The 26,528-nt window shown below is 56.6% G+C and overlaps 2 protein-coding genes across 4 annotated transcripts; both read left to right on the forward strand.

Annotated features, from left to right (window-relative positions):
* The first annotated feature begins 260 nt into the window (after window positions 1-260).
* On the forward strand, window positions 261-17,697 carry ASAP3 (ArfGAP with SH3 domain, ankyrin repeat and PH domain 3). The gene is made up of 26 exons (XM_021535000.4): window positions 261-521; window positions 4,270-4,342; window positions 4,904-5,049; window positions 6,519-6,593; window positions 6,864-6,913; window positions 7,175-7,301; window positions 9,253-9,338; window positions 10,092-10,167; window positions 10,284-10,370; window positions 10,620-10,729; window positions 10,958-11,027; window positions 11,632-11,719; window positions 12,244-12,292; window positions 12,381-12,568; window positions 12,682-12,815; window positions 13,210-13,304; window positions 13,564-13,744; window positions 14,074-14,159; window positions 14,267-14,382; window positions 14,472-14,539; window positions 14,711-14,818; window positions 14,953-15,196; window positions 15,285-15,558; window positions 16,040-16,184; window positions 16,335-16,457; window positions 16,729-17,697. The coding sequence occupies exons 1-26, from the start codon at window positions 399-401 to the stop codon at window positions 16,801-16,803; spliced, it is 2,997 nt and encodes a 998-aa protein (XP_021390675.2). The 5' UTR covers window positions 261-398; the 3' UTR covers window positions 16,804-17,697.
* A 642-nt stretch (window positions 17,698-18,339) lies between these two features.
* On the forward strand, window positions 18,340-25,346 carry TCEA3 (transcription elongation factor A3). 3 transcript variants are annotated; one of them, XM_077788516.2, is made up of 14 exons: window positions 18,340-18,769; window positions 20,215-20,277; window positions 20,380-20,485; window positions 20,791-20,953; window positions 21,215-21,283; window positions 21,480-21,548; window positions 21,661-21,735; window positions 22,014-22,091; window positions 22,210-22,364; window positions 22,661-22,716; window positions 23,552-23,707; window positions 24,233-24,379; window positions 24,459-24,530; window positions 24,669-25,346. In XM_077788516.2, the coding sequence occupies exons 1-14, from the start codon at window positions 18,701-18,703 to the stop codon at window positions 24,675-24,677; spliced, it is 1,287 nt and encodes a 428-aa protein (XP_077644642.1). In that variant the 5' UTR covers window positions 18,340-18,700; the 3' UTR covers window positions 24,678-25,346. The 3 variants fall into 3 exon arrangements, with proteins under 3 accessions (XP_077644642.1, XP_085415587.1, XP_085415586.1); XM_085559461.1 differs by having other exon boundaries at window positions 22,276-22,364; XM_085559460.1 differs by lacking the exon at window positions 20,215-20,277 and having other exon boundaries at window positions 18,502-18,769; window positions 22,661-22,717; window positions 23,553-23,707.
* Window positions 25,347-26,528: the final 1,182 nt, after the last annotated feature.

Here is a 26,528-nt window from a genome sequence, read left to right on the forward strand (position 1 = left end):
GGGTTTTCTCTTCGTCCCAGCACAGCACGGGGGAACCCGGCACCCACTACCTCCCGGGATGGGGGTCACGGCAGTAGCTCTTGGGGAACACTGCGGCTCTTCGCCTTTAACGTGCGGACGGGCGGGGCCGCCGCGTGACGGCGGAGGGGCGGGAGCGGGGCCGGGAGGCTCGGAGCGCCCCCGGTGCGTGCGGGGCTCCCGGTGCGGGGCTCCCGGTGCGTGCGGGGCTCCCGGTGCGGAGCGGCGCTCCCGGTGCGGAGCTCCCGGTGCGGAGCGGCGCTCCCGGTGCGGCGCCCCCGGTGCGGGCGCGGGCGCTGAGCCGGCACCCTGGGGCTCCGCAGGGGAGGCGCTCCCCGCTCCCCCTGCCGCCGCCCGGTGCTCCCGGTGCCCCCCGCACCATGCCCGAGCAGCTCAGTGTGGCCGACTTCTTGGCCGTTGCCAGCGAGGACCTCAGTTCCTCGGCCGCCGCCTTTGCCTCCAAGATGCAGAAGTGCCGGGGGGCCGTGGGGGCTCTGGAGGAGGTGAGCGAGGCCGAGGGGTGTGGACGGGGGGTCGGACTGTGCATCCCGCCCGGGAACATTCCCCGCATCCCGCCCGGGAACACCTCCGCACCAATAGGTGCTAGTCCCTTGATGCTTGCGCCTCCCTTGGGCTTCTGTTTTTTAGGGCCCCCCCCCTTTCACCCCGAGACTACGCTGGTCATCCTAAACGGGTAGTTTGGGACCCTCGGATGAGGGGGCCGTTTGCATCTCCCTAGCGTACTTTATGGAGGGCTACGCCTGTAGAAAGGAGCAAAGGCTTCTTTAAAGCTCCAAGTGCCCCCCGGGGCCAGGACATACCGCCCACCACCCCGAAGCCAGGGAGGCCTATTTCCTTATTTCTAGGGCCAGGGCATCCCCACCTGCCCCTCCTGGGAATCAAGGCATACTTCCCCGGGGCCAGGGCATCCTTCTTTCCCACCGGGACCAGCACACCACCCCTCTCCCGGGGACCTGGACATGGCCCCAGAGAATCAATCCCACATTTCTATCCACTATCGAGCTCCTGTGCTGGAGCCAGCCCCGATGGGATGTGGTGTCGCTGGGGGGGTCTCCTCCGTGATCAAATCCAGGGGAGTATTTTCAACCTCCCCCCAAAATCATCGGCAGCTTTTTGGGGAAGGGCAGAGGTGGTGGGGCACCTCCATCCTCCTTCTCTCGCCTGGAATAAAGGCAGTTTCCAGCTGGTCCTGTGGCTTTTGCCAACTCCTCTTTGCTAAGGAATGACTTTGAAGGAGAGCCAGGGCTGGCAGGGAGTGGGGGGCCCCCAGTGCCAGGGCTGCTGGGATACATGGGGGCAGTGGGATGGGTGTCCCAGGCCTGGCAGCCTGGGAACACACCATGTAGTATCCTTGTCCCCATCAGCACATGCTGGTCACTGTCATGGATCCTCTTCCCGTGGGGATGGGGGAGGCAGCTCTAGCCAGGAGGGAGCAGCAGGAATTTTGTTTGGCTGCTTGGATAGGCTGTAGTTAAGGGATGCAGGGATGGGGAGAGATGCATCCCTCAGGAATGTGCTGTGCAGGGCACAGGGCTGAACCCTCCATGCCACTGGAGGCTGTGGGGAGGAGGACAAACTGCTGCTGGACCTTTGGCATCCCCTGGTCCCAGCACGAGGGGAGGAGGGAAATCTGAGCAAACCAGCTCCAGGCTATCTTTGGAGCCCCAACATGGGGATAGCATGAGGCAAGGGGGATAATCAGTGGCGGATTTGGGGATCACTGGGGGAGAGACACTCTGTGACCAAACCAAGCCATAGTCTTTCCTGTCACCACCCCAAATACTGCTTGGTGAGCAGGAGGGAGTGAAGGATGCTGGTCTAACTCCAGTGGCTGCTGGGTGGGAAGGGATAGCTATATCCCACCAGGACCCTGGGACAGAGCATGGTGACGTGCACCAAGATAGGAGCAGTCTCAAATCAGGGGCAGGAGTGAGCAAGGAGAGGACTGGAGATTGCTGCTCAACATTAAGGAGACATCCTGATGTTGTCTGGAGCTACTTTGTGCCTCAGTATACCTCCTGATATTAAAGAGGGCTCTCCCCTCCTGGGAGTTTGTGGGACTTCAGGATTTTTGGGGCTGCTGTGGAGACAGAATCTGAGGTCTCTGGTGTGGGCTTGGAAGGTTGAATCCAGCCCTTGGTGGTTGGTGCAGTGTGCATGTCAGAGGGGACTGGGCACCTCTGGGCTAGGGCAGGGTGACATGGCAGAGGCTGCTGGCAGATGAGCTCCCAGCTCACCCTGTCCCCCAGGACAGTTCCACATACTGCTCCTGGCCTGCCAGCTTGGCACCCTGACTCTGGCACCCATGGCAGCTTCTTCGCTGGGTAGCACAAGCCGGCAGCAGCGGGGAAGGTAGAAGAATGGCCTCCATTGAGCATCCTGCCTGAGGTCCCCAGGCTGTGAGCCCAGCTAGCTGTGCTGCAGGTGTGCATTCATCCCTTCCTCCATCCCATGGAGAATTCCTCCTGCTGACGTCCCTGTTGTGCCAATGTCCTCGGCTGCCCCCTGACCAGAAGCTCTTGAGCTGGGCCTGGGGGTTGATGAGTGCCATCAAGGGCTCCAGACATCTCTGCCCCTTCACTCCTAAGCGGCCAAGGACCCTGTTCCTGGCAGCCAGCCTGGTGCATCAGGAATGCCAGTGCTGCTCACAGGTGCCAGCAGCACTGTATACAGTGATTCCCTCTGTGTTTACCACCCAGATACTTGTCTCTGCTTGCCCTGTGCCCACTGGTAGACTCACAGACCCCTTCCTGAAAGCCCTTGTGTCCTTTCCTGGATAATCCCTGCTCTGCACCAGCCATGCATTCTGCATCCTACAGCTGTGAGCTGGCACCGGCATGAGCTGCTCCATCCTGGACACGAAGGAGCATCTTCCCACACTTGCCCAGTGATGCTTCCAAAGCATCTCATGCTACTTCAGTTTCCCCTTCCTAAGACTTTGCCAGATTTGCAAGTCTGGAGCATCTGGGCATCCAGCCCTGGGTTCCCCCAGAGGCAGGGAATATCTCTGCTCTGGAGAGTTTGGTGCACCTAGATGTGACACAGAGAAGGGCCATGAGGGGCTTTGGTGCACCCCAACATTCTCCCCGCTGTAGATGCATTGCAAGACTTCCCTGAGCAGGGGGTTTGGCCCCCACCCCAGCCCCAGTCTGCTCCAAGCCAGTTCATCCTGGCAGCATCCCGTCTGATGAAGAGAACAGTGCTGAAGCAAGGCTGACTCTGCTGTCAGGAAATCAGCCTTGACATCAGCCCAAAAACCTTCAACAGAGCTCAAGCGGAGAGGGAGCCTCTTTACTGTAATTCCTCCTGAGGTTTCATCCCTGCCCTTTCTGCTGTTCACGCCCTCTAAATATTTCCAGCCTGTTATCATGGCTCTGGTACCTGCAGCCAAGCCGCCCTTAACCCTTTCCTGATGCTGGGACCAGCGCGTGCTCAGATGCTCGTGCTGACAGCACCACAGCCCCTTGCCCTTGGGTTGAGTGGGGTGAGTTTGTCGTAGTGCTTGGATGGGGTTGAATTTGTTGTGGTGCTCAGGGGGCACATCAGGGCTATACAGGTAGGAAGAGATGGGGGGATGTGGAGAGCTCCAAACCAGAGCAGGATCTGGGCAATGGGGCTACAGGGAGACTCATGGTGCTGGGAACCATAGGGGAAGATCATGCATGAGTTGGGGGGTTTGGAAAGCCACATTGCTCATTGTGGTTTAGCACACAATTGGCACAAGGGTTAATGGGATTTAGGTCCCCATCAGCAGGACGTGGGTCCTGTCTTTGACTCTGTGAGGAGCTAGGCACCCTCACAGATCTCACCTGGTTCTGAGCTGTGGGGATGGGCTGATGTGCTGCATGATGCTTCAATCTCCTCCTTGGTTGAAACAGTCCCTGCAAGAGCCAGCAAGGCATTTTCCATGCTTAATAGAAGCTGCTGGGATCCAAAGACCCTCTTAACTCCTCCTACTGTCTTGCTCAAACCCTTCTCTCTGGGGCCAGCCGAAGCCCTGCCTGGCAGCAAAGCTCTTGGGACCACAGCCCTGGCAGGGGACCGGCTGGACGCTGTGGTTCTAGCATCCCCAGGATGCCTCCAGCTCCTTTCCCAGCCCTGGGAGCTTGGATCCCACCCCACACATCTGCACAGTGGAGTTACGGCCTTTCCAAGGGCCAGCTGGGCTGGGGGAGTGGCAGCCATGCTTGGGTAATGAACTCCATTTGTTTTCTCTCTTCGCTGTTGCAGAGCCTGGATGGGGACCAAGCTGTGCTTCAGAGGATCAGGAAATATGTGAAAGCCATTCATATCTCCGGGCTCAGTGAGTTGGGCTTTGGGAGATGATGGGCATTCCCAGAGCATGGGGCTGGGGGTGTGTGATAGTCCCATCCTCCACCAATAATGGTCACACTGAGCATCCGTGGGTGCTGGTGAGCCTGGGGGTATTTACTGTTTGCATGCTACCGGCCAGCCAGTCTGGAAACATGCTAAGGTGCCGGAAATTGTCTTAAAACGATATGCAGAGGGAAATGGAGAGCCTTAGGAAGCTTGTTTTGGCTATTCCAGTGCTGCAGCAGGATTGGTCCAGGTTTGCTACAGAGGTGGGTGGCAAACCCAAAAAAAAGTACATAGGAAGGTAGATGCTAGCTGCTGGTGGCACCTCATAATGTGACCTGATAATGTGCTCAGATGCCAAAAACTGTCTGAAATATATATAAAAAGGAAAATTGAGAACCTCAGGGAGGTTGTTTTGGGGCACTGCTGCTGTCCTGCATCAGGATCAGCCCAGCTCTGTTATAAAGGGATGCAGAGATGGTGTGACTGTGATGTACTGGGGACTGTAGGGTCACCCCGTGCCCCTCTTTGGTGTCTCTCCATACAGCCCATGTGGAGAATGAGGAACAGTACAGCGAGGCCCTGGAGAACTTTGGCAACAACCACCTCTCCCAGAACAACCATGAACTCTCCACCGGCTTCCTCAACCTGGCCGTCTTCACCCGTGAGGTCACTGCACTCTTCAAGAACCTGGTAAGCTGTCCCAAATCCACTTGGATTTGGAATCCCCCGCCAACCAGTGCAGCTCCCTTCCTTCCAGTTTAGCTGCCCTCCACCACATGCAGCAATCCCTACGTCCCACCCTGGGCTCAGGGACACATTCCCAGTGCTCTCAGACCATCTGATACCGCGTTACTGGATTTATAGCTCAGTCCCAGCTCCCTGGGGCCATTGACACTGGGATCTGATGGGAAGCTGGGGCTGCTATTTTCATTTTTCCCTTTTTTCTTGCTTTCTGTTTTTTTCTCACATAAATTGCATCTCTGATCTTGCTTGCCAAGAGTAAATCAAAGCCATGCTGGGCTGCACAGTGGGGCCATGGGGAGCAGGCAGAGGCAGCTGTGAGCCGAGCCAGGAATGGCTCCAATGCAAAACTCAGGTCCTGAATGGAGCTGGGTTCCTGCATGCCCAACAGCAAATCCCTGGGGGGTCCCATGTGGCTCCCTCCTTGTTCACTTTCAAATCCCCCTCTCCAAAGGGTGTTTTTGGCCCCTGGCTCTGCTTAAGGAGGAAATTGATTTCTGCTGCCCTTCCCCCAGCAAGAATTTCAGATTTTTGGCGTCTTTCTCTCCCAGTTACCCCAATCTGGGCCTCCCTGCTCCTCCCCTTCCCCATCCTGGCTGTCATAGCCTGCTGGACTCCCGTGCTCCAGTAGGGCTCTGCAGAACTGTCCTGATGGAGGAGTTGGACCAGTTCTGAGGGCCCCCACCTCCTGTCCCACATGCTGCTGAGTGAGTCCTGTGCCAAAATCAGATCCAAAAAGCTGTTTCCCCTCCTAGAGTCTCTGTGGAGCTTCCCCATTACCCCTGGTTTGGGGGTGGTTCTGTGCCGTGTGGCTGGGTTTCTCCCCAGGTGCTGCAGAGGACCAAAGCCCTTTAAAAGAAATCTGGGTGCACTGGGGAAGTCCCATGTGGGTGCTGGAGCTGCTCCCACAGCTCTAAAATGGGATGCTGCTCCGTGGGCTGCATGGAGGGATGCCAGGACAGCAGTGGGCTCCTGTGTCCCCACCACAGACCCCTGCGCTGGTAGGGGTAGTGGTGGCTGAATTGCTATCCCCAGATAGGGGAGATATTTTGGGAAGCCCCTTTGACATGGGTGAGCTCTTTGTATCACAGGACCATGGAGGGGCTGGTCGTGTTGCTGGGGATAGGAATGGGGACAGGGATGAGGTGTCAGTGGGGGAGACAGCTTTGTTTTTGGCAGCTGCGGCACTGGTGTGGTTTGTGGGAAGGGCCACGTTTGTCAGACATCTTGCAGCCAGTTCCAACAAGCCCCAGCGTGCCCTCTGCCAGGATCCTGGATTCAGCCTCCCTTCCGGCCTCTTTAACCCTTTTTGGGGCAGTGACAGAGTTGGGGGGAGGTCCCTGGCACAGAGAAGGACCTGGGGCTCCAGCTCCCTGCCTTCCCTCACCATGGGGGGACCCTATCTCTACCTTCTGCAGGTACAGAACCTGAATAACATCGTGTCCTTCCCCCTGGACAGCCTGTTAAAGGGGCAGCTGAAGGATGGCCGCCTGGTAAGTCCTGTCCCCTGGGTCACTCATTTGGCAAGATTCTGCAGCGAGACCTCTGGTATGGATTCAGCTCATGCCTGTGGCCAGGAGAAGGAAGGAGCTAACACCAGGGCCAGGAAGGAAGCAGTGAGGGTTGGGAGTGACAGATATGAGGGGTGAAGACCTGGTAGGGACACCTGTCATCCTCAAGGGAGCAAAGGTCTTGGCCCCTTTAGTGCCACCGGCTCTTTTGCTTTCCCTGACAACTGCCACCCTCTTTTTCCTTTGCCACAGGATTCCAAGAAGCAGATTGAAAAGGCCTGGAAGGATTATGACACCAAAGTGTAAGTAACATGCTGCCTCTGGCAAAATCTGCCTAATCCCACTCTGCACAAAGGTGTTTTGTCCTTGGGCTGGAGCCAGGCACCAATGGTGCCAGTTTGTCATGGGGAGGGTTCTGGTCCAGCTTTTCCCAAAGGGGAAAGGGAGAGAGGATGGACAGGGCCTGGAGATGTATCTCCTGATCCCATCCCCACTGTTTCCTCCCGCATGGGACACCCGTCACAGCAGGGATGTCCCCAACCCACCTCCATCCCATTCCACAGGGGAAAAATGGAGAAGGAGAAGGAACGAGCCCGCTTGGCGGGGGTCATCCAGGCCGAGCCAGCAGCAGCAGAGATGGCCGAGGACATGCAGAAGGAGCGGCGGCTCCTGCAGCTCCACATGTGTGAGGTGGGGGCTGTGCCGAGGGGACTGGGGACTTTGACACCCAGGAGCAGAGTTACGGGGGGCAGGGGGGACCGCTCTGCTAGAGGCTGTGCAGAGACATCGGAGCCTGTCCCGGTATCCGACACAAAAGCAGCCCCACCTGTGTGCTGAGAGGGACCCTTGTCCTTCCCCATCCCCCTGTGCCCCTGAATGGTCCCAGCTGATCATCCCAGCTCCAAATAGCACCCATGGTGCCCCACAAGGGCCTGGGGGTTCCTTCCATGTCCCCCTCGCTCCACTCCTACCCTTCCTTGGGTGGCATTTGGGTAAGAAGAGAGCTTTTTGGCTAACAGTCGTGAGGTTGGCTTTGTGGTTTTTGCCTATCCTCAAAACTGCTCCTAGCTTTGATGAAGGGGGTCACAAGTCACCCTAGATCCTTGGCAATTCTGGGTGCTTGCAGTCCAGGCTCGAGAGGTCAGATGGGAATAAGTGAAGGAGACACAATTTCAAAGCCCTGCAGCAAGGAGGAATCCAAGTGTCCTGGCTCCAGACACTCAGCATCCCCATAAACTTCGAGGGTGGCAGAGCAGGGAACAAGTCTGCAATGGGTTGTCCCAGAGGTCTCCCATGTTCCTGAGGGCCGGATCCTGGTGCTGCCCCATGCCCGTCCAGCAAAGAAGAGGGGTTGTGGGTAGGAGGCTGTGCCTGCCTCGGAGCTGGGACCCAGCCAGATGAATCACTCCCTTGAATAGCTCCACTGTGGGATAAATAACAGCAGACAGAGAGGTGGGAGCTGGAGCAGGGCATGTACACCCGTGTTTCTGCATGCATGAGAGCTGCTGCTGGCCCTGGAAATGGGAGGGCAGTTCTTCTGGGGGGGCTGGGTGCCATATGATGCACATAGGTTTATTGCAAAGTGGGTTTTGCTACTCCCAGGGTCCTGTTTCACCCCATGAGATGGGGAGACGTGGGTTGTGCCTCCCCGTCATGAGCCATCTCACACCCTAAGGGCTGTAGGAACAGTTGGACATGGGCTGCTGGGAGCATCCCTTTGTTCATGGGTCCCAGCCAGCGCCTGGGATGCTCTGCTGCCACTGCCACTGTGGGGTCTGGGTGCCAGGGCAGGGACATCCCCATGGGAGCTGTGAAAAGGCACACGTGGCCTTTTCTAGGTGTGATGTGCTTCCTGACGTTGACTTGGCATCTCCAGCTGTCACAGAGCACTTCAACAAATGTCCCCAGTTCAGGGACCCCTCAGAGTGCCTGGGGCATGGTGAGACTGCATTCCAGGAGCTCTGTCTCACCCTGGAAAGCCCCCAGAGCTCAGGGCTGCCTCCCCCTCCCCTCACTCCCCACTCGAAACCATTCCAGCAGCTGGAGAGGAGCTTGCAGGGGGAAAATGTCTTCCCCTCCTTATTTTGCTTAGGGTGAATGAGACTGTCTTTCCTTCCCTGCCTGCAGCTGATGGATGGGTTTGATGCATAAAGCTGAAATTCCCCATCCCACAGGGCACCTCAGCAGACCTCCAGCACTGGTGTGCTGCAGGTGCTTGCTTCTTGGAATCTGATTTTTTGGGAATAAAAGGGCCATATCTTAAAAAACATTTGGCCTTTTTTGTTGTGGTTTTTTTTTTTCCTTCACAAGCTGCCTTGAGTTTCGGTTATTTATTAACTCCAGAAGCAATGAGCAGTGGGAGAAGCCTACTTGGCTGGAAAGCCTGGAGGCCTGCTTCAGTCCTTGAACTTTCCATGTCTTGGAGGACTTCCAGAGCCAGGTTTTTTGAGGGTGGTCCCCAGCGAACTGCCTTCAAATCCAACATCATGACTTGACTTCTTGAAGCCCAGCCAGTGTTTTAACCTTCCTCCCTGTGCTGGGAAGGAAATCAAGGGCTAGGCAGACTCTTACTATTTCCTCTGGGATATTTTCAGCTGGACCTTGTCTCTGTCACCTAACCAGGTGTCTTCTCCCCCTCCAGTACCTGCTAAAAGCCAGAGAGTCTCAGATGAAGCAGGGACCAGATTTCCTGCAGAGCCTTATCAAGTTTTTCCACGCTCAGCACAAGTAGGTGCCACCCGGGTCAAGATGGTTCATCCCTGGGACTGGTTGTCACCCTTGGGTGGTCCCACAAGGGTCTGGGGTCTTCTACTCTCATCCCAGATGTTGGTAGACATACTGGGCAGAGCCCATCACTTTTCAGTTTTCTCTAGGGAGTTGAAATGTGCTTTGTTGTCTTGAGGAACTGTAAACATGTCCATGGGGCAGTGGGAGGGGGATTGGCTTGAGATATATCTGATTATTTGGTTTCTGGATAGATTTCCAGGGATGAGCTCGGCTCTGGCATTAGCCATTGGGTTTGTAACAAGGGTGTTTGGAGTGAGGGTCAACATCCCCTTGCCTTTCCCCTTGCTCTGTGAGACTAGAATAGCAGCGTGTGGGAGTCATCATCTCCTCCAGCTCTCAAGTGGGGAAACTGAGGCAGGTTGAGACAGTCACTGTGGTTAAAAGCATGTCTTTGACTGGGACTGTGACCCAGGAACCCCCCAGAATGTGGCTTTTGGCAGCACTGCTCCCCAGTTAAACAAGAGGCCAATCCTCTATGCCAAACACCCCAAATATTTGGGGTATCCAAACCCCATGGGCTAAGCTTGACCTTTGCTGGGCTCTCTCCAGATCCCCATAGTCAGGGAGCCACAAAGCAAGTACAGCTTTCCAGGGAGGGGATCGCCATGATCTCCTGCCACATTTTCTCTAAAACCCCTCTTTTTTCCTCCATCTTCCCCATCTGCATCCTAATCACCCTTAACAAATACCCAGTTTCTTCCAAGACGGCTGGAAAGCTGCCCAGAATCTCTACCCCTTCATAGAGAAGCTCGCTGTGTCCCTCCACGCGGTAAGGCCTTCACAGTGCCATGCAGTGCCCCTTGGCCACGTCCCCCAGGATGTCCCCCCATCCCCTGCCCCCCTGAGAGCCCCTGTGCTCAGTGAGGGCAGCTGCTCCCTTTCCAGCTCCGCCAGGCACAGGAGGAGGAGGTGAAGCAGCTCACGCAGACCCGCGATTCCCTCCGCAGCATCCTGCAGCTGGAGAGCAAGGAGGTGAGAGCCCCAGGATGGGCAGGGGAGAGCTGAGAAGGAGCGTGGGGAGGGTGCTGGGTGCCCTAGGGTTAGCTGGGGAATGGAGGGCTGGATTAACCTCTCCAGGGACCAGGAGACATTTGGATGCTGGGAGGGCACAGGGTCGTCTGGCATCTTTTGGACACGCTGCACCGCGGTAAGGACAAGGTCACTTGAGGCAGAAGCCACCTCTGTGCCTCTCACTTTGCTTTTTAATTGTCTTTTTTTCAGGAAAACTTGAACAGGAAGAACTCTGGCAGTGGCTACAGTATCCACCAGCACCAAGGCAATAAGCAGTACGGGACAGAGAAGTCAGGATTCCTGTACAAGAAGAGTGATGGGTGAGGATGAGTGTTATCCCGGAGAGCTCTTGGCTTCATCCTGGTATTGTCAGTGCTCATGGGAGGCCCCAGAGCTGGGATCCAGCTCACAGGACACTTTGTGCTCTACGAGTTAGAGAAAGCATAACCCCATGTCCAGAACTCCCATTAGGCCTCTGCCATGGTTGGTTTGGGATGTGGATGTGGGTGATTGCAGCAATCTTCACTCCTTCTCTTCCTCCTTCTCAGGATCCGCAAAGTGTGGCAGAAGAGGAAGTGCGGTGTGAAGTACGGCTGCCTGACCATCTCCCACAGCACGGTGGGGAGCGTGGGGGCTGCACCCTGATCCTTTTTTGTGCACCCTTTGGGGCTTGGTGTCCATTTGATTTCAGGTTTAGTTTTGCCCAAACTGGTCACAAATCTGCCTGGCTTAAAAATCAATGAAGGATGAGGCTGGATGATTTAAAGAAAGTCCTCTGTGTCTGACAGGATTCCAGAGGTGGTCCCCCGTGTCTGACAAGGTTCTAAAGGTGGTCCCCCGTGTCTGACAGGGTTCCAGAGGTGGTGCCCCATGTCTGGCAGGGGTCCATGGGGGAGGAGGGTGGACTGGGTTGGGCAGCGAGGAGGATGATGAGGGTCCGGACGAGGCCGAGGGGATGGGGCTGGTTGGGAGGGAAGGGCTGCCACCTGGCGTTGGGGGCCTGGAAGCTGCAGGAGGGACAGAGGGACATCTTGGAGCCGTGCTCTCCTGCAAAGGGTTCCTGTTCTTCTAAAAGTAGTCAGGCAGGGTGTGATTTGCATGGTTATCCCAAGAGAAACCATCTGTGGTGCTGGTTGTACCACCACAGTTTCCACTGGAGATGGTGATGCCCATCCCATTTCTTCCTGGTCCTTTAACCCACCTCGGTCCTCTCACCCTGCAGATAAACCGTCCCCCTGTGAAGCTGAACCTCCTCACCTGCCAGGTGCGGCCCCATGCCGAGGAGAAAAAATGCTTTGACCTGGTGACACGTGAGTACCTGTGATGAGGTGCTGTGGCTGGGGTGTGACATGTTTCACCTGGAGGCAGAGGCTGTGGTGGGACTTGTCCCTTTTTGGAGTAGGTTTTCCCTCTGAAACACAGTGGCACCCTCTTTAAATACATTTAATCTAGCTCTGGGTGTCTTCCTGGCTCCAGATGAAGGACCAATCTCTCCAATGATTGCTAGGAAGCTGAGAAAAAAAGAGGTTGTGACAGGGCTCAGGTGATGGGAGAATGATGTGCAGCGATTTAAATTTGTAATTAAATTCAGCTTCTTTGAAAAGATTTCAGCTGATTCCTGCTGTTCTGGGCACCCCTAGGCCATAGAATCCTAGAATGGTTTAGGATGGAAACAACCTTAAAGACTGTCTTGTTCCAGCCCTACACCATGGACAGGGACATCTTCCACTAGACCAGATTGCTCCAAGTCCTGTCCAAGCTTAAACAATTCAAGGGATGTGGCAGACACAGCTTCTCTCCTTTCACCTTCTCTTCTCTCTCCCCATCCCTGCAGACAACAGGACATATCACTTCCAAGCAGAGGACGAGCAAGATTGTGTTGTGTAAGTGCCACAGCCCATCCCTCTTCCTTGACAGCCCAGATCCTGCTCTGCCTTCCCCATCCTCCTCTTCCTCCTCCCTCCTGCCCAGGTGGGTCTCAGTGCTGCAGAACAGCAAGGATGAAGCCCTGAGCAATGCCTTCAAGGGGGATGGGCGCAGTGGTGAGGTGGTGGCAGGCACCGGGGTGGACAGCAGCATGCAGGAGCTCACCAGGCTGGTTATCAGCGAGGTGAAGAACATGCCAGGAAACAAGCAGTGTTGTGACTGCGGTGCCCCAGGTACGTCAGGGCCTGGGGCGTCCCCCCGCCCTGGGTGTGACTCAGCTGTCATGGGGGTCACAGCGTCTCTGGGGCTGGGCACGGTGCTGAGCCCCGCGCTGCTCCTGCTGCAGATCCCACATGGCTCTCTACCAACCTTGGCATCCTGACATGCATCGAGTGCTCTGGTATCCATCGGGAGCTGGGTGTGCATTATTCCCGCATCCAGTCCCTCACTCTGGACGTTCTCAGCACCTCTGAGCTACTGGTAAGCTGCTCTCTGAGCCCAGAGATCTCCTGGCCCCTGGGAACCACCCTCTGTACCTCCCAAACCTCCTGTGATGCAGGGTTCATTCCTTCTCCTCCATCCCATCTGTCTCCAGTTTGCTCCCGGGCTTGCAAACTTGCCTCAGTTTCCCCAGTGCAGCAGTGTGGGCAAGGGAGGCTCTGCAAAGCCATTTGCTAAGCAGGGGGCTGCTGGCAGCTCCCTGGGATCTTCTCCCTCGTAAAGCAGTTTTCCATTGCCATAAGAGGGCATCATTCTGCCTGCTCTGGGAAAGCCCTGGGTGGATCTGGTGGATTCCTTCCTTCTGGGATGGGATCTGTCTGGAACAGAGTTCATTCCAGGAGGGCTAATGTCCCCTATTCTCCTCTCTCCCTAGCTGGCTGTTAGCATTGGGAACACGCGTTTCAATGAGATCATGGAGGCTGCACTACCCACACAGGACTGTCCCAAGCCTGCAGCCAGCAGTGATATGTGAGTCAGGGACTTGGGTGTGCTGGGAAGAAGAGGAGGAGAAGGAAAAGGAGTGCATGTTGTGTGCCTTTTCTTGTCCCATGCTGTCGCTGCCCATCTAAGACAGCCCTGGGATGAGGCATCCTGGTGTCATTGCTGGATTGTGGTGGGGATCTGCTCCTCTTTGGAGGCTTACCCTTGATCCTGAGGCTTCAGGAGGAGGCAGGAGCACAGGGCTCCACACCTCATCTCCATGCCCATCCAAGCCCCCCTTCCGCAGGGCTGCGCGCAAGGAATACATCACGGCCAAGTACATGGAGCGACGCTACGTGCAGAAGAGCAGTCAGGACAACCCCCACAGCCTCTGGGAAGCCATTCAAGCCCGTGACCTCCTGGCCCTGCTCAAGGCCTTTGCCGATGGTCATGACCTGACCAAGCCCCTTGCCAGCCCTGAGGGTCAGGTGAGGCCTGCACCTGACAGGGAATGGATTTTCCCTCTCTAGTGTCTATGCTCTGGGTTGTCTTGGGCTTTGGGAAGGGATGTGCCGGTTGGAAGATGAGCATCCTCAGGTCCAGCTTTCTTCTCTCCTACACACAGGAGATGAAGCATTGTTGAGGCCAGCTCTCCTCTCCCTTCCATATCCTGGGAGATGAGCATACATGTGTCCGGCACTCCTTTTCCCTTCACTCAGGGGGGAAGATAAGCATTCTTGGATCCAGTCCTTCTTTTCCCTTTATCCTGAGGAAAGATGAGCATTCTCAGTGTCCTCTCCCTCTCATCCCTTGTCAGGATGCAGGCGAGCTGCCGCTGCACATGGCTGTGCGCCACGCTGACAGGTCATCTCTTCCCTTGGTGGACTTCATAATCCAGAATGGGTGCGTCCCCAAGGGCTCCCAGTGTTCCCTGCCTCTCTCCCTCATGGGAGGAATGTACAGGATGCTTGTGTCAAAGCCTTGACTTTGCTGCTGCTGGCCCTGCACAGGGGAACACTGGACCGGGTGACACAGAATGGGAACACGGCCTTGCACTATGGTGCGCTCTATAACCAGCCCAACTGCCTCAAGCTGCTCCTGAAAGGGAAAGCCACCTTCACCACAGGTATGAGCTTGGGATGTCAGTCTTGCGGTTCTTTGGTGGGAGTGGTAAGGCTGCAACTTGGATTTGTCCCCCTTTTGTCCCTTGGGCAGTGAATGTGGCAGGTGAGACAGCTCTGGATGTGGCGAGGAGGCTGAAGTACAGCGAGTGTGAGGAGCTGGTAGGTGGGATGGAGGAATGGGACAGAAGCTCAGAGTGGGGAGAGAGGACCAAGTGCCTGAGGAGGGCTGGCATGAAGATGGGGGACTTCTGGACATGTCCCTCCAGTGCCGAGACCCTTGTGGGCTGCCCCATCCTGAGATCCGCCTGACCTGCCCCATCTCTCTGGCAGCTGGAGCAGGCGCAGGCAGGAAAGCTCTCCCTACAAATCCATGTGGACTATGACTGGGAACCCTCATCAGAGTTCTCCTATGACAGTGATGATGAGCTGGAGGAGAAGGTACTGTGGGATGGTGGTGGGTACTCTGGGATGCTGGGGCCTCCACATCCCCAGTGAGGGAACTGGGGGAGCGCAGGCCCTTTTGGGGGGCTGTTGGCAGTGGGACATCCCTGGAGCTGTGTGTGTACCCCCAGGTAAGTCCTCTCCAGCGCTCCTTCAAGGGCACATCACCACTGGCTGCCAGCCCGCTGCCTGCCTGCCCCCAGACCCGCTGGAGCTGCATGGGGATGGACATCACCAACAAGACCTACGAGAGCATCCTGGTGCCCTCACGCACTTTACCCCGCCGGGCTCACAGTGAGGAGATCCCCCCGCCGCTGCCCCTCAAAAACCCTACGCGGGGCAGCTCTCGCCCCAAACTCAGCCACAGCCCCACCGGTGAGCTGGAGTGGGGAGGTCATCATGGTGGGTCTGTGCCTTCCCCCAGAGACCAAGTTTATTGTCCCCATTGCACTTGTTCCCCCAGAGCGCCCTGAACTGCCCCGGCAGGCATCAGAGCCCCACTTCTCAGGGCCAGCGGAGGCACTGGCACCACGCAGCTTGCCTTGTGCCAGCAGCACGGGCGCCCTGGATGGCACCCCCGGCACCCGCAGCCCCACCGAGAGCCAGCGGGCAGCATACTGGGAAACCTGCTCCGAGACGGACACAAGCAGCAGCCGGCGGGGGCCAGAGCTGAGTCCCCCACCTGCGCAGCCCCTGCCAGGCAGCGTGGTCGCTGACATCCCCCCTGTCAAGTTTGGGTAGGGACCCTGCTCCAGACTGGGGTCGCACTTGGTGTTGAGGGGCCATTGCACGGTGCTGGTGGGTGAGCTTCAACCTCTGCCACCCCCACGGGCATGGAGAATCGCTGTGAAGCAAAGGGGTCCCCACCCTCTTGGATCTCCAAGAACCTGATGGTGACCCTGGGATGCAGGAAGAGACAAGGGCAGCTGTGGGGATGCTGGGTTGTCCTTGGAGACAATGATGCAGATTATCTGGAGGACACCAAGATCCTCTGCAAGCTACCATATGTATTTTTTCTCTCCTTTGAGAAAATGTGGTGGGATGGGCTCATTTGAGGGAGTTTGGGTGCTGGTGACCCTTTTCATCAGCATCCAGGGGGCTGTGGGTGAGATCCAGGTCCCATGGGGGAGGCCCTGACCTCCCTGAGACCTCGCAGGGTGGAGAACAGGCTGGGGGAGGGCAGAGGGGGGTTGACACTGTTCCTACTGTCACCCACAGCTCAGAGAGCACCCGCTCGTACCGGCGCATTGGTGGCGTGGTGGGCAAAATGGGGTCAGCTGGGTCCCCCCAGAGCCCTGGTGGCCCCGAGGACCCTGCTCTCAGCAAGGTGCCCCCCATGCCCATGCCCAGAAGATTTGCTCCGGTAGGTGCAAATCCTCCTCTCTGCATCCCAAGCATCCCAGCTCCTCTTATCCTGGGGTGGCAGATGGAGTGATCAGGGGGTCATATCCCTGTTGCCACCTTTTGGATGGCTTCGGGGGGGGTCAGCCACCCCCTTTTCATCCCATTTCAGGCCAAGGGGAGGCAGAAGCGGGTAAAGGCAGTGGCTGACTGCAAGGGAGACAAGGCACGAGAGCTGACCTTCTCCAAGGGGGAGGTCATCGTGGTGACACGGGAGGAAGATGAGCAGATCTGGGTGAGTCACCATGGCACAGACGGGTGCTGGGATCCAAATCTTGGTCCTTTTCCCCCTCCAGTTCTCTTCTGAGAACTGGATTTTTCTGGGGAGCATGGATGGGGGACTTCTACCCCATGTATGCATGGAGGAGGGCTGGGAGGGCTCCACTGATGTGCCACACAGCTTTGCCTTTCTCAATCCCTGTTGGATTTGAGCAGGGAAGAAGTTCTGGGGCTGATATCTCAAGCTAAGACTTGCACTCCCCTGAACCCTCTTTCTGCACCCCCAGGTTGGCTTCATCGAGGGCGATGGCTCCCGCACTGGAGTCTTCCCTGCCAGCTTCGTCCACCTCTTGCAAGACTGACGGTGTGGGGGTGGCCCATTTGTCACTGTCCTATTGACTGGCAGTAGAGCCAGCTCCCTGCTGGGGCCTTGGTAGAGCCAGGCCTCAGGGGACATGTGCCCAGGATCCTGGCATGAGACCACTGCCCTCCAAGGGGACCCAGAGATCCTCTGCATTGGGAAAACCGTCCATGGATGGCAGCAGTGGGGAGCTGAGGAGCAGAGAAGGGACATGCTCACTGCACTGGTGGGCTGAGATTTCTGTGCCAACCCCTGCTTCCACTGCTCTTCTGTCCTTCCCGTGGGCCCTGCCCATCCCTTGGGGTTTCTTCTTCCTTCTCTGCAAGGAGTTGGGGATGGGGGAGCTGTATTTGGTATCCCCCACCCTCTGTCAGATAGTCATGAAGCCTCCTTCTCATCTTGGGGGCAGCCATGGACCACCAGCCTCCTGTACCCCAACTGTGAAGCCTTTGGGATGGGCAAAAAGTAGGAGAGGGGTTTTTTTTGTGTCCATCCTCCACCCCAGGTTCTGGGAGCTGCCTGGTGGACTTCAGGGATGCTCCAAAGCCTTTCCAAAACTGGTAGTGAAATGCCATTCCTTGATTTGGAGGGCGAGGAATGTTTCAGGTGGTACCACAGAGCCCCTGCCCCATGTCCCTCATGTGGGGTGGGTGCTGGATCACTGCCCCTTCCCTGGGGGGGGCTCTCAGACGGAGTTTTGCAGCTTTTTCTAGGACCAGGATACCCCTGTACCAGTGTCCCTTGGTGTGGGACACTGGTACATGTGTATGGAGCCACCTGCCTCCATACCCCCTTGCTTTACCCTTCTAATTTTTGTGTCAAATGCTTAATCTCAAAAAAGTCTTTTTTAAAATGTTTTCTGTCTGATTTCTAATAAACCATCATTTTTAAAGTGCCTGGGAGTGTGTTGAGGGGTACAACCCCTGCCCTGGCCATCCCCATGGTGATGCTGCTGCTGTGTCCCCAAGGCTCCCAGTCACTGGGGGCAGCCGTGTAGGGCTGGGCTGGGACATGGATCCAGAGCAGGATGCTCATCCTACAGCCACCCCATGTGAGTGCTGGAGCAGGGACAAGCAGGGTGGCAGGGTTGTTGTCACCTGCAGATCTGAATGGCCTGTGCCCCGTATTGCTGCCTGTCCAGCCAGGCCTGAGGGGCTCCTGCTCCCACCCCAGACTGGCACACATCCGTGCTGTGCTTCAAAGGCTGCAGCGTGTCATTTGTCATCGCACAGTCACAGAATGTTGAAAGGGGCCTTAAAGATCGTTCTGTGCATTGCCTGATGCAGGGGGAACACCTTCCACTGGACCAGGTTGCTCCAAGCCTGTCCATCCTGACCTTGGCCCTTTCCAGGGATGGGGTATTCTCTGTACCAAAATATTCCAATATGTGGAGTGCTCCAGTACAAGAAGTATTCTTGTATACTGGAATTTGGAATATTAGAACGCGTATTTGGAATATTGTAATTGTATACTGGAATTCCTGTACATACTCCAATGTGCGGAGTATCAAGATTATTCCCCCGGGGATCTTGCTGCTGGATCAACTTCGGGAAAGCAGAGCTTGCGGCACCCTGCAGTGTACCCTCGGGGCCGCCCCGGGGATGCCCTGCCGAAGGCGTCCCGCGGGCAAAGCCCCACGCCGGGCTCCGCGCACCTCCCCCGCCCTCGCCGCCCAGCTTCTCGGCTATATTTAACCCTCCCCCGTGGTATTTCGCTTTCCTGGCAGGAGTTGCTAGCTGGCCGGGACAGCCCCACCTCCTTTCTGCTTCTGTCCCTTCCCTCCCCGACCCTTTCCCCTTTCCCCTTGCCCCTCGTCTCGGCTCCCTCCGCCCGGCTGCCAGGCCCATGTCAGCAGCGCCCCGCGGTGCCCGCAGCCCGCGCCCTGCTCCGCTGGAGCCATGGGGCCCGCTGAGGAGCTGCTCCGGATCGCCAAGAAACTGGATAAGATGGTGGCCAGGAAGAGCACGGTAAGGCGGCCCAGCTCTCGGGGCGTGCGCGCATTTTTAAACATATTTGCACGTGTGCATATTGACACGCATGCTTATTTACACACGTGCTCGCCTGCATGCATGTTTGAATGTTGCGTGGCTTGGGAAAGGGGGGGGTTGCTTTCCACACCCCTCATGTTGTCCCTGGAGGCGCTGAGTGGTTTTAAGGGGTGCTGCCTGTCTCACCCAAGCCCAGGCGCAAGACATCACAGCGCCCAAGGGATTTAATTCTGCCTGTAATTTGGGGCTCTCCTGTACCCCACTGCTCCCAGCCACTGGGATTTGGGGGCAAGGGGGCATTCGTCCCATGGGTGGCAGCTCCTGACACTACTTGGCGTTGCCGGATTGTGGGCGACAGGTGTTTGGCCCCCAGCCTGTGCACCAACACCCGATCAGTGCCAGGGCCAGAGGCTCGTGTGCAGGCAAGGAAAAGCTCTGGGCTGGGGGATGCAGCACCCTCAGCGCACCCTCAGGCACAGCCCTGCCTGTTGCACAAGTGCGCGAAGGGAGGGGAAGGGGTCAGTCACTGTTTCCTGCGTGGTTTTGTGGCTGTGTTCTGGGGAAGCCGGGATCCAGCCCTGCCACCCTTGTGCCAGCTGAGGATCTGGGGATCCTGGTGAGCCAGTTACACGTGCCAAGCCCAGCTCTCAGAGTTAATATTTGACTGTTTCCACTGGCCTTTGCCCTGAGGAGGTGCAGGCTCCTGGCTGGGGGACAGCATTGCCGTCTCCGTGGATCTGGTGGCTTTTTGGGATGCCAATGCTTGGTATCAAACCAGATCCCATGGCTTGCTGCCAGGAAATACCCAGGGGTCAAGGGACAGGGATTTTCCACACCTCTTGTGCTGCACTTTGGGATGGGACAGAGCCAGGGTCAGCACCTACAGTACAGAAATGTCCCTGCACCCATCAAATCGTAGGGGGGTCTGATCCAGCCCTTCATGGTGGGAGTCCATGGAACAGTGTCCTGGGGCAGGATACCTGGGAGCTGGTGTCTGCTGCTGGGGCTCTAAAAATACCAAGGATGAGGAGGAGGAGAAAGAGAGGGAAGAGGAGGAAGGCTCTGTGCTGTCTTTATCTTAGCTGCCACTGCAGGGTATGAGAAGGAAATCCTGGGGCTTGTGTCCCATGGACCTTCACACCCCTGGGAAATCTCCCAGCTGTCCCTAGCTCCCACCAGCCCAGATTTTTCTTGCAGATGGGGCTTTTCCCAAGTTTTAAGAAAAGCTCGTGCTATCCAGCTGGAGATGTGACCGCGTTGCTGGGATGGTCCAGCAGGATTTGGGTGTGGGACTTTTCTATTGGCATGAGAGGGTCAGGTAATCCCAGGGAGCAGCCCAGGGCTGCTTTGCGTTCTCCGGTCATGCCCTTCCTGGTGCTGCCTGGTGCCTCCTCAAGGGCTCCTGTGGCTTCTCCCTGCTGTAGGAGGGGGTACTGGATCTGCTCAAATCCCTTACCGGCTACACCATGACCATCCAGCTGCTCCAGGTGAGGGATTTTGGGTGGGGGGACACCCCAAGGGGTAGCTTGTCCTGTGCCCTGTGCCAGCCAGCACATCCCTAAGGATGTGTCCCTGGTGTGTGTCCCCAGACCACACGGATTGGAGTAGCTGTGAACTCAGTGAGGAAACATTGCTCAGATGAAGAGGTGGTGGCCTCAGCCAAACTTCTCATCAAAAACTGGAAGCGGCTTCTGGGTGAGTGATGCTGGAGGGAGACGAGAACCCCCCCCCAAAGATTCAATCCTCCCTGGGCCATCCTTGCACCTCAAGCCCCAATGCTTTCTGGGGGGATAGAGTGAAAACAGTCCAGAGCTAGGAGGTACAGCCTCCTATAACCCATAACCCAGATTTTCCAAGGGCTTGTATAGAGTGGTATAAATCAATGTGTGCCCCACCAAGGGCTGAGTATTTCCACAGTCATTCCCCACCCCAGGATGCACCTCCGCAGGTGCCTTGTGCGGATTTGGGTTGTGACTGTGACACCCAAATCCTTCCTCCAGAATCCACCACCACAAAAAAAGAGAAGGATGCAGATAGGAAGAAGGAGAAGGACGCAGATGGAGACAAGGAGAAGAAGGGGCTGGATGTTTCCAGCTGCCCCAGTGAAGGGGTGAAGCACAGCAAGAATACAGCTGAGAAGCACAGGGAGAAGCACAAGGAGAGGTGAGGGCTCCTGCCTGCTGTTGGGGGACATTAGGGCAAATATGAGACCACCCTCTGCTTGGTCTTTAAGAGTTTATACATTTCTGCCTACCCATGGATATTGGCAGCACCTCTGGAGACCAAGCTACCTCTGGGACAGCACCAGGCCAGTTTTTGAAGGAGGGAGAAGTGGCCATTTTTTATTTTCCCTAAAACTAATTATTCCTTGCATGATGTCATTTTGGACATTGCTCATCTGACCCCTGCTTTCTCTATCCCTAGGAAGCCCAGCAAGTGCAACTCTCATGCCACCACCACCCAGGGCCACTCTGCCGATTGCAGCCCAGAGAGGTACCTGCTGAAGGATGCCCTGACCCTCATGCCAGGCTCTGCCAGGCACTGCCAGCCCAGGGGAGGCTTTGCTGGCAGCCTGGGGTGGGGCTGAGGGATGGGGGATGCAGATGGACAAGATCCAGCTCACAGGTTGCCAGAGTATGCTGGGTTTGCTGAGAGCTTCTCTCCCTTCCTTTGGGCCTCTGTGGTGAAGAGAGTCCAGTGATGGCCAGAGCCCCACTGCATCCTCCAAGAAATCACCCCTGGATGGCAAGAAAGAGAGGTGGGTGCTGGGCTGGATGAAGATGGGAGAGGAGAGACCCTAGCCCCTCACTGGGTTGTGGTTGGGGGTGTAGACCCAGCAGTTGTCCTAGTCGCGGCCCTTGTCCTGCCAGGAGAGCCTCTGCTGACTCCAGGTCCTCAACTGTCTCTTCCTCTTCCTCCTCACAGAAGAGACTGTCAGGGGAGAGGTAAGGACAGTGTGTCCCCGGGCAACATGGGGATGTTTTTAGGGTCCCCCCTGGGGATACCCCAACCATGGAGGGGGTGACAAGTGGCTGGGAGCCCTGATCCTGCCACAGCACTGGGATATTCCCTGGGAGGAGCAAATCCTCCCCTGGGGAGATTCCTGTTGGCTTCGGAGCAGCGCTCTCATCCTTGTGCTGATGCTTGAGGTCCTGTCACCAGTCCCTGCCCCCTGTCCTGCCTGCCCTGTCTCTGGTGCCATCCTGTTCCCTACCACTCCCAGGAGAGCCTCTGTGGGCACCAGCCTCTCTCCAGCTCCCAGCAGCTCCCAGAGGAACTCCAGTGACAGCAAGGAGGAAAGGTAGGAGAGAGGAGGAAAGGTAACAGAGACCCACTGCCCTTCCAAGGGACCCCAGCAGGTCCCTGTGGCTGTGCCAGGACCCCACCACCTGCCCGTGGCCCTCCATGTGCCTCTGCAGAGCCAACAGCAGCAAGGTCAAAGCCGAGGTGCCACGAAGCCCCACCAGCCCCTCCTTCTCTCCCAGCCCCTGCTTCCTGGCCCCCTGCTATCTCACAGGGGACTCGGTGCGGGACAAGTGCATCGAGATGCTGACAGCTGCACTGCGCATGGATGGTGAGCAGTTCTGAGGGTGCTGGACCCCATTTTGGGCTGTTTCTCCTATGGGACATTCCCGGTAGAAACATTCAGCCCCAAAAGAAAAGAAAAGGAGGTTGGGAGGGTCTCTGATAAGGGGGTTGGATGTGAGGATGCATCTTTGTAAGGTTCAGGATGGGTAAAACTAGGTATTTTAGAGATAGAGTGTCTGGGTCAAGTACAGGGGGAGAGGTGAGATTTTCTAGGGGAGGTACAGTGAGACCTGTGGCTGGTTTCACACCTGAAGGTCACCCCTTAACCTCTCTACCCTTTAGATGACTACAAGGAGTTCGGTGTCAACTGCGAGAAGATGGCATCGGAGATTGAAGACCATATCCTTTGTGGGGCTTGGGGTCCCTAGGCTTCATCTGCTGGGGGAGTATACCGGGCTCAAGAGGGCTGCTGGGGAGAGGACAGAGGGTGACAGACTCTGCTGTGCTCGTTGCCTGCAGAGGGAGCCCAGACCTCAGTCAGAGGATGCTGAGGCTGAAGCTGATTATAAGCAAAGCATCTCCTGAGCACCCGCCTTCGTGCAGGGGTCTGTGTGTCCCCCCCAGTCCCCTCTGGTCAGGGACCTGCCTTCATCCCTGGGGAAATAAATCCAAACCCACCCAAAGCTTTTTCCATGAGCCTGCGGTAGGTGCCTGTGTCTCCTGCCAGAACCAGTCTGTAACAATGTCCAGGCTGCACTATGCTGGAAGGGATGGAGCCACCTCTGCCCACCCCCAACTCAAGGCTTGGGGTTCTCCTGGCAGCCCCCTGAGACCAGGACCAAGCCCAGGGGGGTTCACCTCCTGGGTGCTCTTTTTGGTGCCTCCCAAACTCTGTGCCCAAAGCTGCTACATCAACCTGTCCATACCCATGTTCTTTGGGAGGAGGGAATAGACAGAGTCCTCTGCACCATGAACTTTTGTCCCAGCACAGGGCTTGGTGACAGTCCCTGACCCCCATATCCTTGCCTGGATGTTTGACATTCCAAGGCAATGCAAAGTCATTTTCCTCCCCACATCTCAAGCTGTGCTTCATCCTCTTAAAGCCAAGGATGGGGATACTTCCTACGGGGAGGAAAGCCCCACTGAGATCAGCCACCTCCACATGACCATTGGCCCTGGTGACAGCAGCACCCACGCTGGCATCCCCCTGTCTTGATTCCTTGACAGACCCCACATATCTTCCAGGAGCTGAAGAGCACAGACATGAAGTATCGCAACCGGGTGCGGAGCAGGATCAGCAACCTGAAGGACCCCAAGAACCCTGGTCTGCGGAGGAATGTTCTGTGTGGGGCCATTGAGCCCAGCCTCATCGCCCGCATGACTGCTGAGGTGGGCAGTGGGGTGTGTGGGGCTCTGCCCTGGATCTCTTCCATGCTGCCTCTGTGGTGCCCAAGTTCTGGGTCTTGGCTTGTTCACAGTGAGGGTGTCCCAGCACCTCTCTGTGCCACCCCAGTGCTGAATGAGACACGGGGAGCACTAGGGGAAAGCTGGCAGTACTGCTAGGTCCCCTTAAAGCCCTGCAGACCCCCAGCCCATCACAGATCTGGCTGTGGGATGTCACACTGGCAGGAATCAGGCGGGAGTGTCTCCATTTGTCCTCCTCAACCAGGGTTCACAAATCAGGCTCCTCAGAAGCCCAGTTTCCCCTGTGAGAAGACAGATCCCTGCAGGTAGCATTTTTAGTTTGAAGATGGGGTGAGTTTTTCCATCTGGATGGGTCTGAGCCCTCCAGCAAGCACAGACAGCAGGATTAATCCTGTTTTGGGAGAGGATGGGGAAGGTGTTGGACTGTGGTACTTGGATGTGAGCAGAGCCATGGCCACACTGACCCATGCGGGCCAATGCTGGTGGCAGGAGATGGCCAGTGATGAGCTGAAGAAGCTGCGGAATGCCATGACCCAGGAGGCCATCCGGGAGCACCAGATGGCCAAGACAGGTGGCACCGTCACCGACCTCTTCCAGTGTGGCAAATGCAAGAAGAAGAACTGCACGTACAACCAGGTCAGGCCTGGTCTGCAGGGGACCTTGGCTTGGGGGATGCTGTAAGGGTCTGCACTGACCCCGTGCTGCTCCACCCCAGGTGCAGACGCGCAGCGCTGACGAGCCCATGACAACATTCGTGCTGTGCAACGAGTGTGGGAACCGCTGGAAGGTCTGTAACCATCTGGGGAGAGGCTCTGGGCAGCCCACCCCTTTCCTAGCCTTCAGGGGTGGCAGAGCCCCCTGAAGTGGTGCCTTTGGGTGCTGGGTGAGGGCTTATCACATGCCCTGGGCTCTGCTTCTCCTGCAGTTCTGCTGATGCTGCTGGCGATTGGGCTGGAGGGAGCATGGTGCAAGACAAGATGCTGTGACACCACACTGGGCAGCTGGGTTGGGAAGGAGGGGTCAGGGTGGCACCAGTCCCTAAACCCCAGCTCCTTATTTCCTTGCACTGGGCTCCCTCAAACATCCTGGGGACCTGGCCTCCAGCAATCAAGTTGACTCAAGAAGGTCCCTGTGAATTCAATGGTTCTTCCCTGCAAATATCTGCCCTTTGATTGGGGTGTGCTGGGATCCAACTGGGAACAGACACATTCCTGGAAAGGGAGACTGGTACAACCTAGGCGGTATGACCTTCCTTTAAAAAAATTAGGATTTTGATGATTTGGGGGCAGGAGAAGCATTGCTCCATGGACATGGGGCTGTGCCTGGGAGCTGAGGGTGGCAGAGGGCCAGGTTTTAACCCAAACACCTTCTTCCTCACCTAAGTGCACACAGAAGGAGGGGAGAGACATGGCAGGGACAGGGTGGGTGCAGGATATCCAGATGCTGTTGGGATGCCCCTGTGCCCCTCTGCTCTGTGACAAATGGACCATCCATCCTGGCTTGAAGGCAGCGTGTCCCAGGAAAGAAGGAAGGATGGCAGGGAGAGGAGTGAGGAATAACCCTTCCAGCCAGAGTAATAAAGGTGTGAACTATCTCTGCAGCACAGACTGTTTCCTAAGATGTGTTTGGAACCTCTGTCTTGATTTTATAGCTCCCCAGCTTGAGCCTCAAGGTCATCCAAGATCCAACATGTATCTCAAATCCACCAGCCCCAGCTTGGGATACAGCGATGGCTTGCTGCTCATCCATCACCTGACTGGTGATTAAAGACCTTTAATTAAGGCTGGAGCAGCTCCCTGGTTTGGTCTGGATGCTGCAGGCTGTCCCCATGGCAGGGCAGAACTTCCACCAACAGCAGGAAGCACTTAGTTTCATTCTCATCAGCTAGAGGGGTGGAACTGTAGCTGCACCAGCAAATGCTGATGTTGGTCCCCCCTGCCTTCTGTGGGCAGGAGGTCCAGGCAAGAGCACTCAGGACCTCTCCTCAGCTCCAGCTCCACGTGGGGCTGGTCGTGACCATGCAATGATGGAGAGGCCCTTGTGGTCCCTGCCAGGGGTTGATTTACCCACACCGAGGCTCCAAGTTTGTATGCTCCAAAGCATCCTCTGCACCAACAGAGGTGGGTGTCTCTTCCTGCCTCTCCCTGCCCATCTCTGCATGAATCAGAATCATTTCAGTTGGAAAACACCTCCAAGATAATTGAGCGCAACTGCTCTCCCAGCACTGCCAAGCCCACCACTAACTACATGTCCCCAGTGCCACATCAACACATTTTTTAAATCCCTCCAGGTGACTCCAAGGAGATGCTGAATCTTCTATCTGATGGAGTTTTTATATTGAACCTCCAACCTGCAACACTTTACACAATCCTACAGGGTGTCCAACTCCAGCCAGGCTTCCCCCTGAGGGGACAGCCACTACTGGTGCTGCCAGACCACATCCCTTCCCCAAGGACTGCCCTCAGCCACCTCAGGGACACCCTGTTCCATAGAATCTGGCACATGACCAGTTTTACTTTGCAATCCTGACTTGCCCAGGGGTCACCACCCCCCATACTCCAGCCCTTCCAGCTCTCCTGCAGCACGAGGCTCTGCTGCTGCCCTTCTCCCCCGCATTTTTCCAGCCTTGAGAAAACAATCAGAACTTTGCTGTTCTGTGGTTTCCTTGGCAACCCCATTTCCCCATCCTCTCACTTTATGCATCTGTAACTCCCCTGGCCCTGGTCAGCGACCCCCAAAGCACAGTGGCAGGTCCCTGTGCACAGGGATGGAGCAGGAGATGATG

This window comes from Lonchura striata, chromosome 23, assembly GCF_050655825.1.
Source record: "Lonchura striata isolate lonStrDom1 chromosome 23, ASM5065582v1, whole genome shotgun sequence".
Taxonomy (NCBI): domain Eukaryota; kingdom Metazoa; phylum Chordata; class Aves; order Passeriformes; family Estrildidae; genus Lonchura; species Lonchura striata.